Consider the following 16,258-nt stretch of genomic DNA (forward strand, 5'->3'; position numbering starts at 1 on the left):
GTGATACTGTCTACTGAGCCGTGTATCTAATAATATCCTGTGTGATACTGTCTGCTGAGCTATGTATCTAATCCTATCCTGTGTGATACTGACTGCGGGGCTGTGTATCTAGTCCTATCCTGTTTGATACTGACTGCTGAGCCGTGTATCTAATCCTAACCTGTGTGATACTGAATGCTGAGCTGTGTATCTATTCCTATCCTGTGTGATACTGTCAGCTGAGCTGTGTATCTATTCCTATCCTGTGTGATACTGTCTGCTGAGCTGTGTATCTATTCCTATCCTGTGTGATACTGACTGCTGAGCTGTGTATCTAGTCCTATCCTGTGTGATACTGTCTGCTGAGCTGTGTATCTAATACTATTCTGTGTGATACTGTGTGCTGAGCTGTGTATCTAGTCCTATCCTGTGTGATACTGTCTGCTGAGCTGTGTATCTATTCCTATCCTGTGTGATACTGTCTGCTGAGCTGTGTATCTAATCCTATCCTGTGTAAAACTTTCTGCTGAGCCATGTATCTAATCCTATCCTGTGTGATACTGACTGTTGAGCCATGTATCTAATCCTATCCTGTGTGATACTGACTGCTGAGCTGTGCATTTAGTCCAATTCTGTGTGATACTGTCTGCTGATCTGTGTATCTAATTCCATCCTATGTGATACTGTCTGCTGAGCTGTGTATCTAATCCTACCATATGCGATACTGACTGCTGAGCAATGTATCTAATCCTATCCTGTGTGATACTGACTGCTGGGCTGTGTATCTAGTCCAATCCTGTGTGATACTGTCTGCTGAGCTGTGTATTTAATCCTATCCTGTGTGATACTGTCTGCTGAGCTGTGTATCTAATCCTACCATTTCTGAAACTGACTGCTGAGCCATGTATCCAATACTATCCTGTGTGATACTGACTGCTGAGCTATGTATCTAATTCTATCCTGTGTGATACTGTCTGCTGAGCCGTGTATCTAATCCTATCCTGTGTGATACTGTCTGCTGAGCCGTGTATCTAATCCTATCCTGTGTGATACTTTCTGATGAGCCGTGTATCTAATCTTATCCTGTGTGATACTGACTTCTGAGCCGTCTATCTAATCCTTTCCTGTGTGATATTGACTGCTGGGCTGTGTATCTAGTCCAATCCTGTGTGATACTGTCTGCTGAGCCGTGTATCTAATCCTATCCTGTGTGACACTGTCTGCTGGGCTGTGTAGCTAATCCTACCATATGTGATACTGACTGCTGAGCTGTGTATCTAATCCTATCCTGTGTGATACTGTCTGCTGAGCTGTGTATCTAGTCCTCTCTTGTGTGATACTGACTGCTGAGCCATGTATCTAATCCTATCCTGTGTGATACTGACTTCTGAGACGTCTATCTAATCCTTTCCTGTGTGATACTGACTGTTGGGCTGTGTATCTAATCCTATCCTGTGTGACACTGTCTGCTGAGCTGTGTATCTAATCCTATCCTGTGTGACACTGACTGCTGAGCTGTGTATCTAATCCTACCATATGTGATACTGACTGCTGAGCCATGTATCTAATTCTATCCTGTGTGATAACGACTGCTGAGCCAACTATCTAATCCTTTCCTGTGTGATACTGTCTGCTGAGCCGTGTATCTAATCCTATCCTGTGTGATACTGTCTGCTGACATGTGTATCTAATCCTACCATATGTGATACTGATTGCTGAGCCATGTATCTAATCCTATCATATGTGATACTGTCTGCTGAGCTGTGTATCTAATCCTCTCCTGTGTGATACTATCTGCTGAGCCATGTATCTAATCCGATCCTGTGTGATACTGGCTGCTGAGCTGTGTATCTTGTCCTATCCTGTATGATACTGTCTGCTGAGCCGTGTATCTAATCCTATCCTGTGTGATACTGTCTGCTGAGCTGTGTATTTAATCCTACCATATGTGATACTGACTGCTGAGCCATGTATCTAGTCCTATCCTGTGTGATACTGACTGCTGAGCCGTGAATCTAATCCTATCCTGTGTGATACTGACTGCTGAGCCGTGTATCTATTCCTATCCTGTGTGATACTGTCTGCTGAGCTGTGTATCTATTCCTATCCTGTGTGATACTGAATGCTGAGCTGTGTATCTAGTCCTATCCTGTGTCATACTGTCTGCTGAGCTGTGTATCTATTCCTATCCTGTGTGATACTGACTGCTGAGCCGTGTTTCTAATCCTATCCTGTGTGATACTAACTGCTGAGCTGTGTATCTAATCCTATCCTGTGTGATACTGACTGCTGAGCTGTGTATCTAATAATATTCTGTGTGATAATGTGTGCTGAGCTGTGTATCTAGTCCTATCCTGTGTGATACTGTCTGCTGAGCTGTGTATCTATTCCTATCCTGTGTGATACTGACTGCTGAGTTGTGTATCTAATCCTATCCTGTGTGATACTGTCTGCTGTGCTGTGCATCTAATCCAATCCTGTGTGTTACTGTCTGCTGAGCCATGTACTGTATCTAATCCTATCCTGTGTGATACTGTCTGCTGAGCTGTGTATCTAATCCTATCCTGTGTAAAACTTTCTGCTGAGCCATGTATCTAATCCTATCCTGTGTGATACTGACTGCTGAGCCATGTATCTAATCCTATCCTGTGTGATACTGACTGCTGAGCTGTGCATTTAATTCAATCCTGTGTGATACTGTCTGCTGATCTCTGTATCTAATTCCATCCTATGTGATACTGTCTGCTGAGCTGTGTATATAATCCTACCATATGCGATACTGACTGCTGAGCCATGTATCTAATCCTATCCTGTGTGATACTGACTGCTGAGCCATGTATCTAATCCTATCCTGTGTGATACTGACTGCTGGGCTGTGTATCTAGTCCAATCCTGTGTGATACTGTCTGCTGAGCTGTATATCTAATCCTATCCTGTGTGATACTGTCTGCTGAGCTGTGTATCTAATCCTACCATTTGTGAAACTGACTGCTGAGCCATGTATCCAATCCTATCCTGTGTGATACTGACTGCTGAGCTATGTATGTATCTAATTCTATCCTGTGTGATACTGACTGCTGGGCTGTGTATCTATTCCTATCCTGTGTGATACTGTCTGCTGAGCCGTGTATCTAATCCTATCCTGTGTGATACTGTCTGCTGAGCTATGTATCTAATCCTATCCTGTGTGATACTGACTGCTGGGCTGTGTATCTAGTCCTATCCTGTTTGATACTGACTGCTGAGCCGTGTATCTAATCCTAACCTGTGTGATACTGAATGCTGAGCTGTGTATCTAGTCCTATCCTGTGTGATACTGTCTGCTGAGCTGTGTATCTATTCCTATCCTGTGTGATACTGTCTGCTGAGCTGTGTATCTATTCCTATCCTGTGTGATACTGACTGCTGAGCTGTGTATCTAGTCCTATCCTGTGTGATACTGTCTGCTGAGCTGTGTATCTATTCCTATCCTGTGTGATACTGTCTGCTGAGCTGTGTATCTAATCCTATCCTGTGTAAAACTTTCTGCTGAGCCATGTATCTAATCCTATCCTGTGTGATACTGACTGCTGAGCTGTGCATCTAATACTATTCTGTGTGATACTGTGTGCTGAGCTGTGTATCTAGTCCTATCCTGTGTGATACTGTCTGCTGAGCTGTGTATCTGTTCCTATCCTGTGTGATACTGACTGCTGAGCTGTGTATCTAATCCTATCCTGTGTAAAACTTTCTGCTGAGCCATGTATCTAATCCTATCCTGTGTGATACTGACTGCTGAGCCATGTATCTAATCCTATCCTGTGTGATACTGACTGCTGAGCTGTGCATTTAGTAGAAACCTGTGTGATACTGTCTGCTGATCTGTGTATCTAATTCCATCCTATGTGATACTGTCTGCTGAGCTGTGTATCTAATCCTACCATATGCGATACTGACTGCTGAGCCATGTATCTAATCCTATCCTGTGTGATACTGACTGCGGGGCTGTGTATCTAGTCCAATCCTGTGTGATACTGTCTGCTGAGCTGTGTATCTAATTCTATCCTGTGTGATACTGTCTGCTGAGCTGTGTATCTAATCCTACCATTTGTGAAATTGACTGTTGAGCCATGTATCCAATCCTATCCTGTGTGATACTGACTGCTGAGCTATGTATCTAATCCTATCCTGTGTGATACTGTCTGCTGAGCCGTGTATCTAATCCTATCCTGTGTGATACTGTCTGCTGAGCTATGTATCTAATCCTATCCTGTGTGATACTGACTGCTGGGCTGTGTATCTAGTCCTATCCTGTTTGATACTGACTGCTGAGCCGTGTATCTAATCCTAACCTGTGTGATACTGAATGCTGAGCTGTGTATCTAGTCCTATCCTGTGTGATACTGTCTGCTGAGCTGTGTATCTATTCCTATCCTGTGTGATACTGTCTGCTGAGCTGTGTATCTATTCCTATCCAGTGTGATACTGACTGCTGAGCTGTGTATCTAGTCCTATCCTGTGTGATACTGCCTGCTGAGCTGTGTATCTAATCCTATCCTGTGTAAAACTTTCTGCTGAGCCATGTATCTAATCCTATCCTGTGTGATACTGACTGCTGAGCTGTGTATCTAATCCTATCCTGTGTGTTACTGTCTGCTGAGCCATGTATCTAATCCTATCATGTGTGATACTGTCTGCTGAGCTGTGTATCTAATCCTATCCTGTGTAAAACTTTCTGCTGAGCCATGTATCTAATCATATCCTGTGTGATACTGACTGCTGAGCCATGTATCTAATCCTATCCTGTGTGATACTGACTGCTGAGCTGTGAATTTAGTCCAATTCTGTGTGATAGTGTCTGCTGAGCTGTGTATCTAATTCCATCCTATGTGATACTGTCTGCTGAGCTGTGTATCTAATCCTAACATATGCGATACTGACTGCTGAGCCATGTATCTATTCCTATCCTGTGTGATACTGACTGTTGAGCTATGTATCTAATCCTCTCCTGTGAGATACTGACTGCTGAGCTCTGTATCTATCCTGTCTGCTGAGCTGTGTATCTAGTCCTATCCTATGTGATACTGACTGCTGAGCTGTGTATCTAATCCTATCCTGTGTTATGCTGACTGCTGGGCTGTGTATCTATTCCTATCCTGTGTGATACTGACATTCCTATCCTGTGTGATACTGACTGTTGAGCTGTGTATCTAATCATCTCCTGTGTGATACTGACTGCTGAGCTGTGTATCTATCCTGTCTGCTGAGCTGTGTATCTAGTCCTATCCTGTGTGATACTGACTGCTGAGCTGTGTATCTAATCCACTCTTGTGTGATACTGACTGCTGGGCTGTGTATCTATTCCTATCCTGTGTGATACTGACTGTTGAGCTGTGTATCTAATCATCTCCTGTGTGATTCTGACTGCTGAGCAGTGTAGCTATTCTGTCTGCTGAGCTGTGTATCTAGTCCTATCCTGTGTGATACTGACTGCTGAGCTGTGTATCTAATCCTCTCCTGTGTGATACTGAATGCTGGGCTGTGTATCTATTCCTATCCTGTGTGATACTGACTGCTGAGCTGTGTATCTAATCCTCTCCTGTGTGATACTGACTGCTGGGCTGTGTATCTATTCCTATCCTGTGTGATACTGACTGCTGAGCTGTGTATCTAATCCTATCCTGTGTGATACTGACTGCTGAGCTGTGCATCTAGTCCTATCCTGTGTGATACTGTCTGCTGAGCCGTGTATCTAATCCTATCCTGTGTAATACTGACTGCTGAGCTGTGTATCTAATCCTATCTTGTGTGATACTGACTGCTGAGCCATGTATCTAGTCCTATCCTGTGTGATACTGTCTGCTGAGCCGTGTATCTAATCCTCTCCTGTGTGATACTGACTGCTGAGCCATGTGTCTAATCCTATCCTGTGTAATACTGACTGCTGAGGAGTGTATCTAATCCTATCCTGTGTGATACTGACTGCTGAGCCGTGTATCTAATCCTATCCTGTGTGATACTGACTGCTGAGCTGTGTATCTAATCCTATCCTGTGTGATACTGACTGCTGAGCCATGTATCTATTCCTATCCTGTGTGATACTGACTGCTGAGCCATGTATCTAGTCCTATCCTGTGTGATACTGACTGTTGAGCTGTGTATCTAATCATCTCCTGTGTGATTCTGACTGCTGAGCAGTGTAGCTATTCTGTCTGCTGAGCTGTGTATCTAGTCCTATCCTGTGTGATACTGACTGCTGAGCTGTGTATCTAATCCTCTCCTGTGTGATACTGACTGCTGGGCTGTGTATCTATTCCTATCCTGTGTGATACTGACTGCTGAGCTGTGTATCTAATCCTCTCCTGTGTGATACTGACTGCTGGGCTGTGTATCTATTGCTATCCTGTGTGATACTGACTGCTGAGCTGTGTATCTAATCCTATCCTGTGTGATACTGACTGCTGAGCTGTGCATCTAGTCCTATCCTGTGTGATACTGTCTGCTGAGCCGTGTATCTAATCCTATCCTGTGTAATACTGACTGCTGAGCTGTGTATCTAATCCTATCCTGTGTGATACTGACTGTTGAGCTGTGTATCTAATCATCTCCTGTGTGATACTGACTGCTGAGCTGTGTATCTATCCTGTCTGCTGAGCTGTGTATCTAGTCCTATCCTGTGTGATACTGACTGCTGAGCTGTGTATCTAATCCACTCTTGTGTGATACTGACTGCTGGGCTGTGTATCTATTCCTATCCTGTGTGATACTGACTGCTGAGCTGTGTATCTAATCCTCTCCTGTGTGATACTGACTGCTGGGCTGTGTATCTATTCCTATCCTGTGTGATACTGACTGCTGAGCTGTGTATCTAATCCTATCCTGTGTAATACTGACTGCTGAGCTGTGTATCTAATCCTAACCTGTGTGATACTGACTGTTGAGCTGTGTATCTAATCATCTCCTGTGTGATTCTGACTGCTGAGCAGTGTAGCTATTCTGTCTGCTGAGCTGTGTATCTAGTCCTATCCTGTGTGATACTGACAGCTGAGCTGTGTATCTAATCCTCTCCTGTGTGATACTGAATGCTGGGCTGTGTATCTATTCCTATCCTGTGTGATACTGACTGCTGAGCTGTGTATCTAATCCTCTCCTGTGTGATACTGACTGCTGGGCTGTGTATCTATTCCTATCCTGTGTGATACTGACTGCTGAGCTGTGTATCTAATCCTATCCTGTGTGATACTGACTGCTGAGCTGTGCATCTAGTCCTATCCTGTGTGATACTGTCTGCTGAGCCGTGTATCTAATCCTATCCTGTGTAATACTGACTGCTGAGCTGTGTATCTAATCCTAACCTGTGTGATACTGACTGTTGAGCTGTGTATCTAATCATCTCCTGTGTGATTCTGACTGCTGAGCAGTGTAGCTATTCTGTCTGCTGAGCTGTGTATCTAGTCCTATCCTGTGTGATACTGACAGCTGAGCTGTGTATCTAATCCTCTCCTGTGTGATACTGAATGCTGGGCTGTGTATCTATTCCTATCCTGTGTGATACTGACTGCTGAGCTGTGTATCTAATCCTCTCCTGTGTGATACTGACTGCTGGGCTGTGTATCTATTCCTATCCTGTGTGATACTGACTGCTGAGCTGTGTATCTAATCCTATCCTGTGTGATACTGACTGCTGAGCTGTGCATCTAGTCCTATCCTGTGTGATACTGTCTGCTGAGCCGTGTATCTTATCCTATCCTGTGTAATACTGACTGCTGAGCTGTGTATCTAATCCTATCTTGTGTGATACTGACTGCTGAGCCATGTATCTAGTCCTATCCTGTGTGATACTGTCTGCTGAGCCGTGTATCTAATCCTCTCCTGTGTGATACTGACTGCTGAGCCATGTGTCTAATCCTATCCTGTGTAATACTGACTGCTGAGGAGTGTATCTAATCCTATCCTGTGTGATACTGACTGCTGAGCCATGTATCTAGTACTATCCTGTGTGATACTGTCTGCTGAGCCGTGTATCTAATCCTATCCTGTGTGATACTGACTGCTGAGCTGTGTATCTAATCCTATCCTGTGTGATACTGACTGCTGAGCCATGTATCTATTCCTATCCTGTGTGATACTGACTGCTGAGCCATGTATCTAGTCCTATCCTGTGTGATACTGACTGTTGAGCTGTGTATCTAATCATCTCCTGTGTGATTCTGACTGCTGAGCAGTGTAGCTATTCTGTCTGCTGAGCTGTGTATCTAGTCCTATCCTGTGTGATACTGACTGCTGAGCTGTGTATCTAATCCTCTCCTGTGTGATACTGACTGCTGGGCTGTGTATCTATTCCTATCCTGTGTGATACTGACTGCTGAGCTGTGTATCTAATCCTCTCCTGTGTGATACTGACTGCTGGGCTGTGTATCTATTGCTATCCTGTGTGATACTGACTGCTGAGCTGTGTATCTAATCCTATCCTGTGTGATACTGACTGCTGAGCTGTGCATCTAGTCCTATCCTGTGTGATACTGTCTGCTGAGCCGTGTATCTAATCCTATCCTGTGTAATACTGACTGCTGAGCTGTGTATCTAATCCTATCCTGTGTGATACTGACTGCTGAGCCATGTATCTAGTCCTATCCTGTGTGATACTGTCTGCTGAGCCGTGTATCTAATCCTCTCCTGTGTGATACTGACTGCTGAGCCATGTGTCTAATCCTATCCTGTGTAATACTGACTGCTGAGCAGTGTATCTAATTCTATCCTGTGTGATACTGACTGCTGAGCTATGTATCTAATCCTCTCCTGTGAGATACTGACTGCTGAGCTGTTTATCTATCCTGTCTGCTGAGCTGTGTATCTAGTCCTATCCTATGTGATACTGACTGCTGAGCTGTGTATCTAATCCTATCCTGTGTGATGCTGACTGCTGGGCTGTGTATCTATTCCTATCCTGTGTGATACTGACTGTTGAGCTGTGTATCTAATCATCTCCTGTGTGATACTGACTGCTGAGCTGTGTATCTATCCTGTCTGCTGAGCTGTGTATCTAGTCCTATCCTGTGTGATACTGACTGCTGAGCTGTGTATCTAATCCACTCTTGTGTGATACTGACTGCTGGGCTGTGTATCTATTCCTATCCTGTGTGATACTGACTGTTGAGCTGTGTATCTAATCATCTCCTGTGTGATTCTGACTGCTGAGCAGTGTAGCTATTCTGTCTGCTGAGCTGTGTATCTAGTCCTATCCTGTGTGATACTGACTGCTGAGCTGTGTATCTAATCCTCTCCTGTGTGATACTGAATGCTGGGCTGTGTATCTATTCCTATCCTGTGTGATACTGACTGCTGAGCTGTGTATCTAATCCTCTCCTGTGTGATACTGACTGCTGGGCTGTGTATCTATTCCTATCCTGTGTGATACTGACTGCTGAGCTGTGTATCTAATCCTATCCTGTGTGATACTGACTGCTGAGCTGTGCATCTAGTCCTATCCTGTGTGATACTGTCTGCTGAGCCGTGTATCTAATCCTATCCTGTGTAATACTGACTGCTGAGCTGTGTATCTAATCCTATCCTGTGTGTTACTGACTGCTGAGCCATGTATCTAGTCCTATCCTGTGTGATACTGTCTGCTGAGCCGTGTATCTAATCCTCTCCTGTGTGATACTGACTGCTGAGCCATGTGTCTAATCCTATCCTGTGTAATACTGACTGCTGAGCAGTGTATCTAATCCTATCCTGTGTGATACTGACTGCTGAGCCATGTATCTAGTCCTATCCTGTGTGATACTGTCTGCTGAGCTGTGTATCTAATCCTATCCTGTGTGATACTGACTGCTTAGCTGTGTATCTAGTCCTATCCTGTGTGATACTGACTGCTGAGCTGTGTATCTAATCCTATCCTGTGTGATACTGACTGCTAAGCCATGTATCTAGTCCTATCCTGTGTGATACTGTCTGCTGAGCTGTGTATCTAATCCTATCCTGTGTGATACTGACTGCTTAGCTGTGTATCTAGTCCTATCCTGTGTGATACTGACTGCTGAGCTGTGTATCTAATCCTATCCTGTGTGATACTGACTGCTAAGCCATGTATCTAGTCCTATCCTGTGTGATACTGACTGCTGAGCCATGTATCTAGTCCTATCCTGTGTGATACTGTCTGCTGAGCTGTGTATCTAATCCTATTCTGTGTGATATTGACTGCTGAGCTGTGTATCTAATCCTATCCTGTGTGATACTGACTGCTGAGCTGTGTATCTAATCCTATCCTGTGTGATACTGACTGCTAAGCTGTGTATCTAGTCCTATCCTGTGTGATACTGACTGCTGAGCCATGTATCTATTCCTATCCTGTGTGATACTGACTGCTGAGCCATGTATCTAGTCCTATCCTGTGTGATACTGTCTGCTGAGCCGTGTATCTAATCCTATCCTGTGTGATAATGACTGCTGAGCTGTGTATCTAATCCTATCCTGTGTGACACTGTCTGCTGAGCTGTGTATCTAATCCTATCCTGTGTGATACTGACTGCTGAGCCTTGTGTCTAATCCTATCCTGTGTGATACTGACTGCTGAGCTGTGTATCTAATCCTATCCTGTGTGATACTGACTGCTGAGCTGTGTATCTAATCCTATACTGTGTGTTACTGTCTGCTGAGCTGTGTATCTAATCCTATCCTGTGTGAAACTGGCTGCTGAGCTGTGTATCTAATACTATTCTGTGTGATACGGTCTTCTGTCTCTTTCATGTAGATGGAACAACAGGAGGCATTAAATATCACATATGCTGCTGTAAATACAGGTAAAAAGTTAGTGATAACTTTTCATTCACATCATACCTATCATTCTCTTCTTTGAGACGATTTTCTCTTCTGTTCTTTATGTAATTGGCATAATAGTTCCTGTGCATTTGTTTTAACTTTTCTTCTTCTTCTGTGTATGCGTAATCTGGATCCACATAATTATACCTCTCAGTTTTAGTAAAAATAGTCCTAATGTGCATAAAAATTGGACCTGTTAGTTATCTCTTGCCTAATAACAACAGCAATAACAATATTAGTCTATATGTTTGAAAATGTCCTGAATATAATGTTTGTGAAAAATAATATCATATTGGGTATTGATGTAGTGGCTAAGACTTGAAAATTTCTGTTCCCAGACGTTCTCCATCCAGTCTCACTGAACTAGTGGTAGTTTGCAAAAAATAAATCGAGAAATGCGTCAGTCTCTAGATGTGCAAAGCTTGTTCGGCAACATACCCCAAAAGACTTGAGCAGTAATGACAGAGAGAGGTCGTCCTGCAAAGTATTGACTCAGGGGGGCTGAATACAAATGCACGTCACTATTTTCCAATTTATATTTGTCATTTATCATGTATGATCTCCTTCACATTTCACAAATTCATGCTATTTTCTGATGGTATATCACATAAAATCCAAATGAAAAACATTTACCGCACATTTTTGGGGATAATGGAAAAAAGTGGAAAAATTCCAAGGGGTATGATTTTTTTTTCTTATCTCATTGTCACTAATTTGTGAACGTTTATTATGTCATGAGCCTTTATGTCTTAATTTAATATTTTTTTTTTTACTTTCCATAATATAGTTGTATAATGGTTCAATAAACAATTTGAAAAATAAAAATGGAACCCTCTGCTGTTTCTTGTTCATACCATCATATCCTTCTATCCCATAAGAAAAAGGCACAAGACTTCTGAATGTAAGACGTGAACACCTCATCATCAGGAAAGCATATCAATATTCCAAGGCATGGAGTGCGCTCCTGGTCTTTGCGTCAACATAAGTAAAAGCATTTGAAAGTCCCACCATAGGGGATAAAACTTTCCATTTATACCATCAGCGTGTCATCCATGTGTCAATTTTTACCATCAGTGAGTCATCTGTGTCCGTTTTTACCTTCAGTGTCATCAGTGCCTTTCCGGTATTGATAAAGAAAGTGATAAATTACAAAGCTTCGATACTTTGCAATGCTAAAGCCAGACTGCACATGGATGACACACAGATGCCATCCGTGTTCTTTACGTGTTTACCACAAACCCAAGGACTTGTACTGGGCCTTGTCATCTGTGTGTTTTGCAGAGACCCATGATCTGTGTAAAAGTACAGACATGTACATAGCACCATAGGTCATAATGGGTACGTGTGATATCCATGAGAAAAGCAGATATCATACGTACTGGAAACACGTACGTGTGCAGGAGGTCGAAATCAGTATATAATGTGCGTAGTCTTACATACCTATATTGAGTATTGCGATCACTAGGTCGTATACTTGCAGCTCGATCATTTGGAAATGCCAACATCACATTTTTGTCTGGACTGATCGTATTCTCGTGATTGTGGATATCAGTTTTGTCTGCCTTCAAAGAAGCAGTACGAGTGGTTCCAGTAAATACTGCCGCTTCCTCAGGTGAAACTTGGACAAATTGTCCGGTGGGGTTAGTAATCACGGGAGTTATACCTGCAGGGTGGACATTACATTACTAAGATTATTCTGGTGTAATATCAGAGATTCAATTGGTCCAAATAATAATAATAAAAATGACAACATGGGATTGAAGATGCTGCTTTCTGTGAGGTGAAACATTTCCCTTACAGGCAGTGTGACACAGAGATGACCCAAGCTTGGCCGGTTGGCGCACCTCATTCACAGATGCACAAATTAGCTTCTCTGCTTTGTATTTTTCAGTTAGAATTAGAAATTTTTAGACTGAGCACCTAAAGTCACGTTTTTTCTCGTATACGGCACCATTAATAGGACTTTAGCCGTAGTCACCAGACTTACTCTATGGTTTTCTGTTCCTTTAAGAACACAGGCTTCTTTGAATCTGGAAATCTCTACTTATTTGATAAAAGCTCTCAGCAAATTTCAGAACACAATATGTCTAAAAGTCTTCAAATAGAACAAAAGTACCAAACCAAACTTACCTGGGTTGATTTTCATGACAATTTTCTTGGCTAAAGGTTTGCAGACTGCAGTAAAACTCAGCTTTTTCTGATGAAAGGCTTTCATTTTCAAAGATGTCAAATTATCATCTGATGTGGGACCCAAAATATCCATCACTTGCTTCACATTAAAGGATCCTACTTGATGCGGTACAAATGAAAACATCACTTCCTAGAAGATAAAAAAAAAAGGACAGTGCAATAATATAAGATACAAAAGAGACAGCCAAAGAATTGATTGTTATATTTTCTGTACTAAAAATGCTCTTAGGGAAAATGTCTTCAATTTTAGGGCTTTTAGCTTACAGGCAGGCACAATGTCAGCAATCCAAAAGGTAGAGTATAAAACTATAATTCATTGTGTTTTTTTCGGATTCTATTATTTCCACTGCTGTGCACGTTTAAAGCCCAACTCTAAATCCACTTTCTTTTTTCTTTTTACTACATGGTAATCTGTGATAAATTCCTAATTCTAAACTCTAGAAATATCTTTAATTTTGATTGAAATGTAAATGTAAAAGTTGTGTTCTCCTAAAAAAGTCAAGACTATTACATTTTGTTTCAATTTTGCTTTCAAAATGATGAATTATGTTCATTCCCTTCCCGAATAAGTGGTTATACCTTAACATTTTTCATTTTTAAGATGATTGTTTGAATTCAGTATGTTCCTAGATTTTAAAAAAAAAGACTCTGCAGTCACACAAATATTTTCAGAGCAGCTTCCATTAGTTGATGAGCGAGAATGTCATAAAAATAAAATACTCAACTTTTCCTTACAAAATCGTTATTCCAATTAATGTGTGATGCTTATTTGAGGGAACAGTGCATATGAGTTATAAAAGGCCACAGTGGAGTATGGAGGAGGGGGTTGGAGACCCCAGGACCCGCAGAATACATTTTATGGTGCTGTGGACGCACAATTACAAGACGATACTATTATATCTAATGTACAGTATGCAGCATTGATAATTGTACTTGGCTGCAGGGTATTCCAGGATAATCTCAACATGCACTGCTGAACCTTGGCACTACTACGTAGCAGCTCTTTCAGTACTGTAAATGAATAGTATTGTAAGGCACCGTATGTATGGTAAAATGGTATCTAAAAAAAAATTACAGATGTCTTAAAGAAGATGTCTCAAAAAACAAAATCTCGTATAGTTAAAGCAGTAGCATAAATACCAGAGGGCAGAGGGTGCGGGGCGCCCACCTGGAGCTATGCTACCCTTAAAAGAGCTATATGTAAAAAGGCATGTAGTTGCTAAAAGAGGCAACTACCTGGCTGTTGTACCCGGTGTCGGTCATTGACCGCTCCTGCCAGAGATTCAGCTACTCCCTGTTAACAGAGCTGCAGTTTCTCTTCCTGTTGACAAGGCGGGACTACTGGAATCATGATGATTGACAGCCGACTTCCCACAATTAGGCAGCGGAAGTCTGCTGTCAATCAACAAGACACCATTAGTCATACCCTGTAGAGAGGGAGTAGCTAAATCTCTGGCAGGAGTAGTCAATGACAACTCCATGCCTTTTTTATTAAATCCCGGTTATCCTCTTTAACTATATCGGGGTGCACAGTACGCCAATATTCTAAGCCAGTGCTGCACAGCATGCAGGTTGCCACAGGCTTGTAGGGGCACATTATGGATAATTGGGAGAATGAGGGACAATATGGAGGCAATGGGGGATCATATGAAGAAGTGGGGGACATTATGGAGAGGTGGAGGGACCATATGGAGAAATGAGAGCATGGGTGGACAATATGAAGATGTGGGGGGACAGTATGGAGAGGGGTGGGAGCACAGGGGACAATATGGAGAAGTGGATGAACAGGATGTAGCATACGAGACAATATGGAGAAATGGGGGTATAGGAAGGAGAATTGGGAGCATGTGGGGATCATATGGAAAAGTGGGAATGGGAGTGAACTGCGTGGAAAAGTAGGGGAACAATATGAAGAAATGGGAGCGTGGGGGGACAGTATGGAGAATTGAGAATGTGAGGGACAATATGGAGAAGTGGGGGAACAGTATGTAGAGATGGGAGAGTGGGGGGACAGTATGCAGAGGTGAGAGCTTAGGAGACAATATGGAGAAGTGGTGGTACAGTGTAGAGAAGTTAGACTCACGTAGACAGTAGATCTGGTAATGAATTCATGCACTGACCGTGGCCCTGATTGTGTACAAATATACCAAGCCATAACTAATTAGAGGTTGTCACCTGGCTGAGGCAGTCAACTTTCTGCCACTGGTTTCCTACCGTGATTGTCACCCTGCTGCCGAAGTGGGAAAGGTAAGTGCCTTATAGAGCAGAAGGTTATAGCGACTTTTATTGTTTACTAGCTGAAGAGCCCAGTGCTGCCCGGGCATAGTAACTAACTGTGGTTAGTTATAGCAAATTATAATTATCCTCCACCCCATAGTCCCGTGCCCATATACCCATCATACATACCCACGATCCCATAGGCCCGTGCCCATATACCCATGATACATATCCTCCATCCCATAGTCGAGTGCCCATATACCAATCACACATCCTCCATCCCATAGTCCCATGCCCATATACCCATCACACATCCTCCATCCCATAGTCCCATGCCCATATATCCATCATACATATTCGCCATCCCATAGTCGAGTGCCCATATACCCATCACACATCCTTTATCTCATAGTCCCATGCCCATATACCCATCATACATATCCTCCATCCCATAGTCCCGTGCCCATATACCCATCATACATATCCGCCATCCCATAGTCCCATGCCCATATACCCGTCATACATATCCTCCATCCCATAGTCCAGTGCCCATATACCCATCACACATCCTCCATCCCATAGTCCTGTGCCCATATACCCATCATACATATCCTCCATCCCATAGTCCAATGTCCATATACCCATCACACATCCTCCATCCAAAAGTCCCATGCCCATATACCCGTCACACATATTCTCCTTCCCATAGGCCCATGCCCATATACCCATCACACATCTTCCATCCCACGGTCAACCATTATGACATCATAATGAGCGGCGGGGCTTGCAACCTATGATGACATCAGCGTCGCCATGGCAACCATTATGACATCATAATGAGGGGCGGGGCTTGATACACACACACTTTTTCCCCATTATGTAGGTAGGGGCAAAATTGTTTGGTGAATTGGAACGCGCGGGGTTAAAATTTCGCCTCACAACATAGCCTAAGACGCTCTCGGGGTCCAGACGTGTGACTGTGCCAAATTTTGTGGCTACAGCTGCGACGGTGCGGATGCCAATCCCGGACATACACACATACACACATACATACACACAACTGAGCTTTATA

At 43.0% G+C, this 16,258-nt stretch overlaps 1 protein-coding gene across 1 annotated transcript in view; it reads right to left on the minus strand.

Moving 5' to 3' along the window:
* The window catches only part of CFAP47 (cilia and flagella associated protein 47), a 926,770-nt gene that overhangs the window by 834,078 nt on the left and 76,434 nt on the right, over window positions 1-16,258 (minus strand). Inside the window, exons 10-12 of the mRNA XM_073550693.1 lie at window positions 12,910-13,099; window positions 12,220-12,442; window positions 10,798-10,950 (exon numbers count right to left, since the gene is read on the minus strand). Coding sequence (XP_073406794.1) covers window positions 10,798-10,950; window positions 12,220-12,442; window positions 12,910-13,099 — 566 coding nt within the window. The remainder of the gene's footprint in view (window positions 1-10,797; window positions 10,951-12,219; window positions 12,443-12,909; window positions 13,100-16,258) is intronic.

The sequence above is a fragment of the Dendrobates tinctorius genome, unplaced genomic scaffold (genome assembly GCF_039654945.1).
Source record: "Dendrobates tinctorius isolate UK_male_01 unplaced genomic scaffold, ASM3965494v1 ptg000166l, whole genome shotgun sequence".
NCBI lineage: Eukaryota > Metazoa > Chordata > Amphibia > Anura > Dendrobatidae > Dendrobates > Dendrobates tinctorius.